Source organism: Anoplolepis gracilipes, chromosome 12, assembly GCF_047496725.1.
Source record: "Anoplolepis gracilipes chromosome 12, ASM4749672v1, whole genome shotgun sequence".
Taxonomy (NCBI): Eukaryota; Metazoa; Arthropoda; class Insecta; order Hymenoptera; family Formicidae; genus Anoplolepis; species Anoplolepis gracilipes.
Window position 1 is genome coordinate 2,753,725 of NC_132981.1, and position 12,066 is coordinate 2,765,790.

General features: G+C 27.9%; 1 protein-coding gene across 1 annotated transcript; it reads right to left on the bottom strand.

Moving 5' to 3' along the window:
* Positions 1-1,758: 1,758 nt before the first annotated feature.
* On the bottom strand, positions 1,759-11,152 carry LOC140672084 (uncharacterized). Its single transcript, XM_072903923.1, has 8 exons — positions 11,003-11,152; positions 9,068-9,542; positions 8,332-8,562; positions 7,969-8,246; positions 6,052-6,237; positions 4,273-4,747; positions 2,317-2,547; positions 1,759-2,230 (listed from the first exon to the last, which is right to left on the bottom strand). Exons 1-8 carry the CDS (start codon positions 11,141-11,143, stop codon positions 1,890-1,892), a joined length of 2,358 nt encoding a protein of 785 aa, XP_072760024.1. The 5' UTR covers positions 11,144-11,152; the 3' UTR covers positions 1,759-1,889.
* Positions 11,153-12,066: the final 914 nt, after the last annotated feature.

Sequence of the window (12,066 nt, forward strand, 5' to 3'; positions counted from 1 at the left end):
TATATTTAAACATACATATAACTTTGTTTAAAATAACTTGATTATAACAAATATTAAATTGACGCCAGGAAATAATTATAATTATTGTTGTAAGATACGCCGTCGACAAAATTGAATAACTCCGCTAAGAATAAGATTCAATTTAATTCTAGATGAAGAAAGAATCTAATTCGCAACTCTTTGTCATTTTTTTCATCCGCCTTAGCATTACCGATGCAGCGTGCTAGTTTCCGTCGACGAAACAAATGCATCAATTTATGATTCAATTTTCGAAGAATCCCAAACGCCCCACTTACTCCCATCGGATTTTGCATAGGTACGCTAGAACGCAGAGTGAAAGAGAATTTGACAAATCTATTAAAAATTATAGGAAGACATTTCTTTTCTCGTACTTCAATTTTATTTTGTCTCGCTGAAAATACCGATAATATTGAAAATAGTATAAATGACATACGATTTATATAAGTGTTTAAAAAAAAATTAGACGTCTTTTTAATTTGAGTACATTAAAATCCTTTTTTAAAATGTTAATGAAAATATTCTTTATAATTAGTAATCTTCCAATATTAAAAAATGTTTATATGTATATATAAAAAAATCAGTATTGTTCTATTTAAAATTATAATATATATTTATATATATCCTTTGATTGTTTGTAATTTAATTTAATAAAATTGTCTCTGTGAATTTCTATAAAATACAGTTGATCAGGTAATAAATATTCTTTGAATATATATTTCATCCTTAAATGTAGATGGAAAAATGATACGACAAAATGTTATAGTCGTTTGTTTCTACGATTTAATTTTTTTTACACGAGTACATCTCGATATCTGAATCTTTACTAGAATCGTTTTGAAAATCATGCGGATCCATCTCGACTCGCTATGCCCGTCTGCACCTATCGCGTCTTTCTTCCCTCACTGTCTGCCTCTACGATCCTGTTTCACTTGCTCGACTTGTTCTTCGTGTGACGATGGAATTAAGCCATTCGTTTTATTTCCGAAGCAATCCGACTGGTAGCGAGAAAATCTTCACCTTACCAGGGATGAAAATTGCGTTTGCTCTAATTACATTAAAAATTCCTAAATTTTAATTAAAAATTTATCTTCGCGACTTGCTCTTTAAATGCAAAAATCTAATACCATCGATATAAAGGATATTCGTGTATAGCACATAGAATCCGATTATTTCACGTGGAAAAAGCACAACTTTGTGATATGCTCTTAAAGATTCTCGATGAAAGTTCAACAGTTTTTTAAAAACAACGTCTTTCCATTCATTTCCGATTTAATGCGTTTGTCACGATATCTTTGCCGCTTGATTACATTTCAATCGAATCGCTGGTCTCGCTAGTCCTTGATTCAATCGCGTTGCATCGCGAATTTTATTTCGTTGGATATAAATTAAATCGTAAACCGTTGAATTGATTTCCGGATGTTCGAAGCGACACACGCACCGAAACTATTAGCACCCCGCGGCGACACGGGAATTACATTTTAATTCGTTCAACGCACACATAACACGCGTGTTACGTAACGATCGACACGGCTAATAAAGTTCAATTCTGTCACAAGATCTCAATGTTGAAAGTAATTCATGATGAAAGTAATTCTACATGTCGATAAATATTTGTTCTCAAATTTAATAATAATTAATAATATTTTTAAGTAGGTGCATATTATTGAAATTGCAAAAAAAAAAAATAATTCGGCACAAGTAAATTACTGTAAATGGTCAGTTTATTGATAACGTTACTTTAACATTTTGTAAATATATAACTTTCTGATAAACATTTTCTTATGGATTTCTAATTTAAAAACATATTACGCTTTTTCGAATGTATCAAGTATTTACAGTTTGAATATCTCTATTTTGCATCTTATATATCACTCTTCGAGCATTATACGAAGTACAGAGAAATATGAAAAAGAGGTTTTTAGAATGCTCATATAGGTTGCTAAATTAATTATAATAAAATTTCCAGCCTGCAATGCAACTGGAGATTTTGTCTGCATAAGAATAAATAATACATTTCTTGTTAATTTCCTAGGAAATTTGTACCAAACACTCTGATAAATAGAGAGCCCTATTTCTTCCATTTCAGATTTTAGATAATTTCCGATAAAACTATATAGCGTTAATTGTAATAGAAAAGCGCTCAATGCCACTAAGCTCTTTCCTACCATAATGATGTCATAGACTTTTAATGCGAGAATAAGCTGAAATCCTGAAAAAAATATTTGTTTGCAAAAATGAAACTTTTTATAAATATATAATTTATGACTGAACAATTTCAATTGATATAATACTTACCCATTGTACATAATAATATACTGATAATGAATAGTTTTATCAGTAATACAAAACTGATCAGATCGGCAAGATCCTTGCTTAGCTTTATCAAATAACGATGTCTTTGAATTAGCGCGTTAAAACGATCGTAGATTCGTGGAGTTGTGACATCAAAGGTGAGAAAATGTATCCTCAAAATTTTTACTTGACCACAAACATGTAATGTAATGTTGAGAAACAACGCATCATTACCTTTAAAAAATGCACGGAAATGTCTTATTGCATTTGTACAAAACAAGACGTACACTGCCCAGGTAGCAAGCACATGTCATTTCTGGTTCAATGACGTCAGGTGACCAAATAATGTCTAATTTACAATGTCTTTTTATGACGTCTTAATGATGTTGTATAAAAACGTTATAATATCGTGATTCTTATGTCATTATTATAAACCGCCTAAGTATTACTATTTTTTCACTAAAAACTCATTTAATATAATAATTTTATATATAATTTTGATATTCACAATATTCTATATCTCAGGGCCATAACATGAATATCCTCTATAACCTGGGACTTGATTATGACATTTGATCATGAATCTTTTCTTCTAGCGTGAACTTGTGAAAAGCGAAAAATTTTATTAACGAATTCAATATTTGTGAATAAATAAATTTTTCATTTTTTACGAGTTCACGCTAGAGGAAAAGATTCATGATCAAACGTCATTAAAACGTCACTAATAGGTCTAAAATGGTCATGAAGTCACATCTTTTTAACGTGTCTTGAAATGTCGTCATCGGTCTGTGATATTAGTCCGGCATTTTTACGTCTTTACATCACGTTATATTTGGTTCGAACTGATTATATTTTGACGTCAAAAGGTCGTGTGCTTGCTCTTGGGTAGAAACTTTCAATAGTATGACTCGAAAAAGTGCACTACTTCCATGCGCGCCAAATATGACCTCAGCAACATGAGTAGGGATAACAACCCAGCAGAGCTGCGTTCCGATATTCACTGTCAGTACTGAAAGTCTGTAATTTATGTCACGTACACTATAGATTTTTAATGCTGGCAGTGAATATCGAAACGCAGCCCAGCATATCGGTTACACAAAGCTGCAGGCGTGGTAATCTCCGCGTAAAAAGCATGTATACTCATGCTCACGCGTTTCGCTATATTACATAATTCAACCGTCGTATTCGTGCGTATTTATGTTATTGTGTTTTACATATTTTTTATTAATATAAAAGTACGAACTTTTTTGATGTGTACGCGAAACGATACATTGTTACGATTCTGAACTTTAAAGTAGAGGTGATCAACTTGTAAAAGTGCAACAGAGCCCCCGTACGCTGCACTATTAAGAATTTTCAGTGTATTATTGTTATTGTTATCAAATTATTTTTGTAATTAAATATATATCACAAAATGTAGCAAAAATAATATTTCTCTTACACACACACACACACACACACATATATATATATATATATATATATATATATATAAATATATATATATATATATATATATATAAATATATATATATATATATATATATATATATATATGTATGTATATATGTATATCTGTATGTAACATAATATGTATTGCATGAGGCGCGAAAGTTTTTATAAATTTAATTTTTTGTCAAACATGTCTTAGTGAGATACGTTGAGTCTTTTAGGTTTAATAAAAAAAACTCTGACATTTAACCAAATATATTTGATCAAGAAAACTGGACAATTTTAATACATCTCGGATGATCTCAATGAAATAATTTACTATGGAATTACGTGAACCTTCGTGCTTTTGCAATGTCGTCTAATAATCAATAAAAAGTGCATAATAATCAATAAATTAAAAAACATCTTATTTATGTAGAATAATATATTCATCAATAAAAGAATTTCTTGTTTCAAAATGATATTAAACAAGACACAAAATACGCATAAAATGTAATTAAATATTACCAATATTACCAATAGTCCCCCATATGATTACAACAGTTTCGACGAGACAAAAGATTTTATACATGCTCGTTGGAAAATTGAAATATTCAAAAGCGCATCTTGATGGTATTGTGTACTTTAATATCGTATCCTCATTTGTCATGTTAATTCGGTTACTTTGATTGTAATTTAAAAAAGGAATTGTTCCATATAATAGACAACCAGAAAATGAAAAACCAAGAATGCAACAAGAAATAATCCTTCCTATAAAAGCATGTTTTCGCATAACGTCGCGCTCTTTTATGTTGTCAATCGTCATATAATCGTTTATAGCAGAGCCGTAATTGTTAATTAAATTTTTTGCATAAATGCGGAACCATGTTGTCTTCAGCACACCGAGTATTCCGCAACAGATTAACATCAGACATTCTATGTTTTGTTCTACGTCGGTGCAGCCCATGTATATCTCCATGAAGGGCAAGATCGCAAGTAAGCTCTGTTGATACGTTGATACTCTGATTTGTATGTTTTTCCATACATAATTTTTTGTGCTTCAAAAGAATATATTTTACTCTTAATTCAATGAATTTTTTTAATAGATATATATTTTTAATTAAATTCAAATGCCATTTTCTCATTTGCCCTTCTCTTTTTCCCTCTCTCTATCTATCTATCTCTCTCTCTCTCCTTCACTCTCGCTCAATTTCTCTCTCTTTCTCTATTTTATTCTAAAAAAAACTCTGTACAGAAAAAGTTCAATATACATAAAAAAAAAACTTTCCTTCTGTGAGAAAAATATTTTTTTCTATATTAATTTGTAGATGCAAAATATTATATAATTATATATTTGTATATTTAATTTTATGTGATTTCTTAGAATCTCAGAAAAATTAAAAATGTATTATTAAAAAATTTAAATTATTTAAAATTCACTTTGTGTAACAAAACATATATAAATAGAAAAAATTTTTGTGTCAAAACACACAAAAAATAATCAGCTTTACCAATAAGATTACTTACCATATTTATTAATTTTTGTAACATTATTTATTACATATTAGTTAACGTTTATTTAAATTCATAATTTGGTTAGCTATTAGTAGCCAGACGAAAATAATATTTTATGTGTTAAAAAAGATTAAATTTTGAAATTGACTTTTATCAGGACTTTGCCCCGATGTTTTTTTCGCCTTTGCTTCTACAAGGGATATAAATAGAGATTTATTGAAAATTTTTAAATTAAGATTCGTTTAGTGTTGATAATGGCCAAAAAGTATTAGCGTTAGATTCTTATGCTAAGCAATCATTTTCATAAAAAATTAAATTTTTTATGAAACTAATACAATATCATCCATCTAGCTCTTAATAGCTCACAAATTATGAATTTTAAATTATGAATTTTGAAATTATGAATTTGTTTTTTCATGTATAGCCTTATTAAACTCTTAATTTATGGCATAAATAATCATACTTGACATCACGGAATAAATAGTACATGCTTGTCATATTTCTTCAAAATAAATTTATAATTTTCACACATGATTAAGAAAAATACACATAAATAATAAAATTTAAAGAAAGAAATTTTTCTTATTGTTAGAATTTTTAACTACTTACAATAGTGTTTGCTGAGAAGAGCATTTCAGTTTATACTTTATTAAAAATAGAAAATATAAAATCTGATACATATTCTCATCGTAAAATTACTTCCAAAGCTTTGTAACATTAACACAGAAAATATCATATATAAACATTCTTCGTTGTCTTCGTACAATCGCGATTGTATCAGAAGATACTTACTGCACAACAAACGCACAATGTACAACGCAATAAAGAATAAATGTTATAAACTTGAAGTGGCCATACACCGATAGGCCATGTAACCAATTTATTAAGGATCATAGCGTATACGACATCATCTTTCCATCGTTTATTTGTCATTGTTAAAATAAGTCTAACTGATGCCAATAACTGACGATCTGCTCGCAACATCGAGGTGCATAACATAGTACTCTGACTTACTTATTATTCATAAAGGATATTCCGTAAGATATATTTACTGTTCAAATTGTCTCTATGCTCCTAAACCCAAATTACCGATAATGTTACATCGACACAATGCAAACATTTCGATTCATTTTTTATTCAACATGAAACTACATACATGCTTATCAGTTTGCTTCTATACCCTTAAGACATTATGAAATGTAAATTTAAGTTGCGCTTTTATACATAATTGTCGTTGAAAATTTATATAACAAAGTTTAAAAGCTGTTGTTATTTGTCAAGCAACTATTCCTCTCTACCGCGTGTTAAAAAAGAACTCTGTGCGTATTGCTCATACGTATCTAGTATCTGTATTATATTTTATTTAGCGCTACTCATTTGATCAGATAATAAAAATTCCATCTATCTAAAATAAAAATCTATAGCGAATAATTCTCTCTTTATGTTGCTTTATCAAGAAACAAAATCTATTATATACTTCAGACACAGGTTGGGTCGGGTTAGTTTTTTGGTTGGGCGGGGGTGCAGGGGAAAGGCTTTGGTAAATAGAGTCGCCTATGTTTTTTGTTTGAATTTTTTTTCAGTAAAAAAAATTGTTAAATTAAATGTTTGACTTTTACAAAAAGTGCATTAACAAATATGTAATTCTTCTTCTTGTCTTTTTCACGTTACTGTCTGATGACTAGACACAAGGCCTAAAGAAGAAACAAAATGACTTTCTTAAAATCGATCATTTTTTATCATAATATCACTTTATGATATAAAAAGAAAAAATATATATACATATATGTATACTAAACATACGTAAATATTATGATGATAAAGCATGATCGATTTGACATCTCATTCTAAATCGTCGAAATGGCCTATATTTATCGAGCCGCGAAAATAGTGAGAGAAGAAAAGATAGAAAATTACATATTGTGTGTTTGTGTGAAGGGGAGCTTATCCTTATCACTTTCCCAATTCTAACTCGTCTAATAACAGAAACATCTGACATCTTCGATATCATCAAATTTAAAATATTGTAGAATTACTTTTTCCATTTTCTATCATAAAGTAATATGACGATACAATTCTCAAGCATTTGCAAAGAAAAACACATTTAAAAAAATTTATGTACTGTTTATATACCGAGTTGTAAGAACGGATTTATAGTTAAGTAGCGTCATGTAATGGAGAAATTGTCTTACTACTGCTTCGGCTGGTTTGATGCTTACTATTTGAATTTTATCCTTTAATCTCCATTGGAGGGAATTATTGTATTACTATGTTTTTTATTATTAAAATTTAAAAGTGAAAATATTCAGCCAATAACTTGTCTTCTTTATTATACAAATCATTAAAATTAATTGATAATTACGTGAAGTAATTCTATATGTCGATAAATGTTTGTTCTTAAATTTAATAATTATTAATAATATTTTTAATAGATGCATATTATTAAAATTACAGAAGAAGAAATGATTTGGTACAAGTAAATTACTGTAAATGGTAAGTTTATTGATACCGTTATTTTAACACTTTGTAAATATATAAAATTTTGATAAACATTTTCTTATGGACTTCTAATTTAAAAACATATTATGCTTTTTCGAATGTATCAATTATTTACAGTTTGAATATCTCTTTTTTGCATCTTATATATCACTCTTCGAGCATTATACGAAGTACAGACAAATACGAAAATGAGGTTTTTAAAATGTTCAAATAAGTTGATAAATTAATTATGATAAAATTTCCAGCCTGTAATGCAACTGGAGATTTTGTCTGCATAAGAATAAATAATACATTTCTTGTTAATTTCCTAGGAAATTTGTACCAAGCACTTTGATAAATAGAGAACCCTATTTCTTCCATTTCAGATTTCAGATAATTTCCGACAAAACTATACAGCGTTAATTGAAATAGAAAAGCGCTCAATGCCACTAAACTCTTTCCTACCATAACGATGTCATGGACTTTTAATGCGAGAATAAGCTGAAATCCTAAAAAGAATATTTGTCTGCTAAAATCAAACTCTTTATTATAAATATATAATGACTGAACAATTTTTATTCATGTAATATTTACCCATTATACATAATAATACGCTGATAATGAATAGTTTTATCAGTAATATAAAACTGATCAAATCAGCAAGTTCTCTGGCCAGCGTTATCAAATGGAGATGTCTTTGAATTAGAGCGTTAAAACGACCGTAGATTTGTGGAATTGTGACATCAAAGTTGTGAAAATGTATCCTCAAAATGTTTACTTGTCCACAAACATGTAACGTAATGTTGATAAACAACGCATCGTTACCTTTGAAAAATCCGCGAAAATGTTTTATTGCATTTATGTACAAAACAAAACGTATTATTTTTATTGTTATTGAATTATTTTTGTTAGTAAATATGTAGTACAAAATATAACAGAAACAATATTGCTCTTATATATATAGAATATGTATTGCACGGAGCACGAACGTTCTTTTAAATTTTTTTTTCAAACATGTCATAATAAAATACGTTAAGTCTTTTAGGACGCTTAATAAAAGAAATTGATATTTAGTCAAATATGTCTGATTAAGAAAACTAAGCAGTTATAATATCTTGATAATAGTCTCAATGAAATATTTTACTATGAAATTACGCAAATTTCCGTGCTTTGGCAGTGTTGTCTAATGGTCAATAAAAAGTGCACAATGTTAATAAAATAAATATAAATCTTATTTATATAGAATAATATACTTATCAATAAAAAATTTCCTATTTCCAAATCATATAAACGAGACACAAAATACGTGTAAAATGTAATTAAATATTACCAAAATTAGCAGTAGCCGCATATATAATTACAACAATTTCGACGAAACAAATAATTATATACATGCTCGTTGGAAAGTTGAAATATTCCAAAGCACATCTTGATGGTATTGTATACTCTAATATTGTATCCTTGTTTGTTATGTTAATCCTATTACCTTGATTGTAATTTAGAAAAGGAATTGCCCCATACAGTAGACAACCAAAATAAGTACTGCCCAGCATGGAGCAGCAAATAAACCTTCCTATAAAAGCATGTTTTCGCATAATATCGCGTTCTTTTATGTTGTCAATCGTCATATAATCGTTTAGAGCAGAATCATAATTGTTAATTAAACTATTTGGATAAATGCGGAACCATGTTGTCTTTAGCACACTGAGTATTCCACAACAGATCATCATCAGACAGTGTATGTTCTGTTCTACGTCAGTGCAGCCCATGTATATCTCCATGAAGGGCAAGATCGCAAGTAAGCTCTGTTGATACGTTGATACTCTGATTTGTATGTTTCTCCATACATGATTTTTTGTGCTCAAAAAGATATATTTAACTTCTAACTTAATGATATTTTATTAATATGTATATATTATTAATTAAATTCAAATGCTATTTTCTCAATCGCACTTCTCTCTCTCTCTCTCTCTCTCTCTCTCTCTCTCTCTCTCTCTCTCTCTCTCTTTCTCTCACCGTTACTTAATTTCTTTCTTTTTTTCCATTTTATTCTATAAATAAAACTTTTACTCTATAAAAAAACTTTTATTATATAAGAAGGAACTTTAATTCTATAAAAAAATGTTTTTTTTATACTAATTTGCAGATGCAAAATTGTTATATATTTATATATTTTATTTTATGTAATCTCTTAGAATAAAAAAATCAAAAACGTATATATTAAAATTATTTGTGTGTAACAAAACTTATATAAATAGAAAAATTTTTCATGTAAAAACACAAAAAATAATAAGCCAAAATAATAAGATAAAATAATAAGATAAAATAATAATTATTTACTGTATTTATAACATTTTGTAATGTTATTTATTGTATATTAGTTAACGTTTATTTAAATTTATATTCTCGCTGGCTATTAACAGCCAAACGTGAATAATAGTGCGTTAGTGTCATAAAAAATTAAATTTTGGAACTAATTTTTATCAGGACTTTGGCCTGATATTTTCTTTGCATAGGTATTTATTGGTAGTTTAAATAGAAATTTATTTAAAACTCTTCATTCAAGATTTGTTTAATCTCGGTACAAACCAAGACTAAATATTTTAATTTTCTATAATATTAAAATGTAAATTGAAGTTTAGTTAGAAAATTCAAATGTAATTAATAAAAAAAGATACTCTGTAAATATGAAAGATTGGTAATTTTTGTAGTACAAAAAGTATCAGCGCCCTATGCACAGAAATCATTTTCATAGAAAATTAATTTTTTTATAAGTGATGCAATATCATCCGTCTAGCTCTTATAGTCCACATGAAATTATTTATTTAAAATTTTTAAATATAGAACCTTATTAATCTCTTAATTTTTGTTAACGTTTTTTAAATATCTAATTTGTTTCACATATAAAATTATATCATAAACAATCATACTTGAAATCATGTAATAAATAGTACTTGTTATATTTCTTGAAAATAATTTAATAATTTTTACACATGATTAAAAAAAATAATCAGAAATCATAAAAGTTAAATAAGAAATCTTACTTGTTAGAATTTTCAACGACTTACAATCGTGCTTGGTGGAAAAATTATTTGACCGTATACACTTTATCAAAAATAGAAAATGTAAAATCTAACATATATTTTCATTGCAAAATTACTTTCAAAGCGTTGCAATATCAACACAGAAATGTTATAGATATTCTCCCTTGTCTTCGAACAGTCGCGATTGTATTAGTGATCTTCGTATTCTAGAAAATACTTACTGAAAAACAAATGCACAAGGCACAACGAAATAATGAATAAATGTTATAAACTTGAAGTGGCCACATACCGATAGGCCACATAACCAATTTAAAAGGGGTCATAGCGTATACAATATCATCTTTCCATCGCGTGCTTGTCATTGTTGAGATAATGACTCTAACTGATGCTTGCTCGCTATATCGAGGTACATAACATAGTATTCTGACTTATTTATTATTCAGGAAGGATATTCCATAAGATATATTTGTTTCACAAACTGTCTCTATGCTCCTAAACCTAAATTACCGATAATGTTACACAATGCAAGCATTTTGATTCATTTTTTATTCAACATAAAAGATACATGCTTATCAGTTTGCATCTATACTTTTAAGACATTATGAAATGTGAATGTATGTTATGCTTTCACGCAAAATTGTCGTTGAAAATTTATATGACAAAGTTTCTAAGTTGTTGTCATTTATCGAGCAAATATTCTTCTCTACTGCGTGAAATGTTAAAAAATTTGGATGAGTTTTGCACATGCGTATCTAGTATCTATACAATATTTTATTTCTCGATATTCATTTGATCATATAATACAGATTTTATCTGTCCAAAGTAAAAATACATAGCGAATAATTCACTTTTTATGTTGCAAGTCATCGCAGTTAACGTACTGAGAAAATATAATACAATATAAGTAAATAATAAACTTAAAATTGTATACCAGTAAATTTTATCTGTTCTATAGGCTATAATATAATAATCAAATGATTATAATTATTGATAATAATTAGTGGAAGTAAAATTTAATTATATTTTAATAATTTAATTAATAAAATATTTTAATAAACTATATATCTTATTTGTTTTTTATTTTGTCAAACGTTTATTATAAATTTATAGTTTGTAAAAGTATTTTATTTACACATATTATATTTCATGTTTCGGGCATTATGCGAAGTACAGTTAGATATAAAAAAGAAGTCTTCAAAATGTTTATTATAGTTGATAAATTTATTGTGATAAAATTTCGTAAAATATTGCTAGAGGTTCTGTCTGTAAAACTAGATTCATTGTC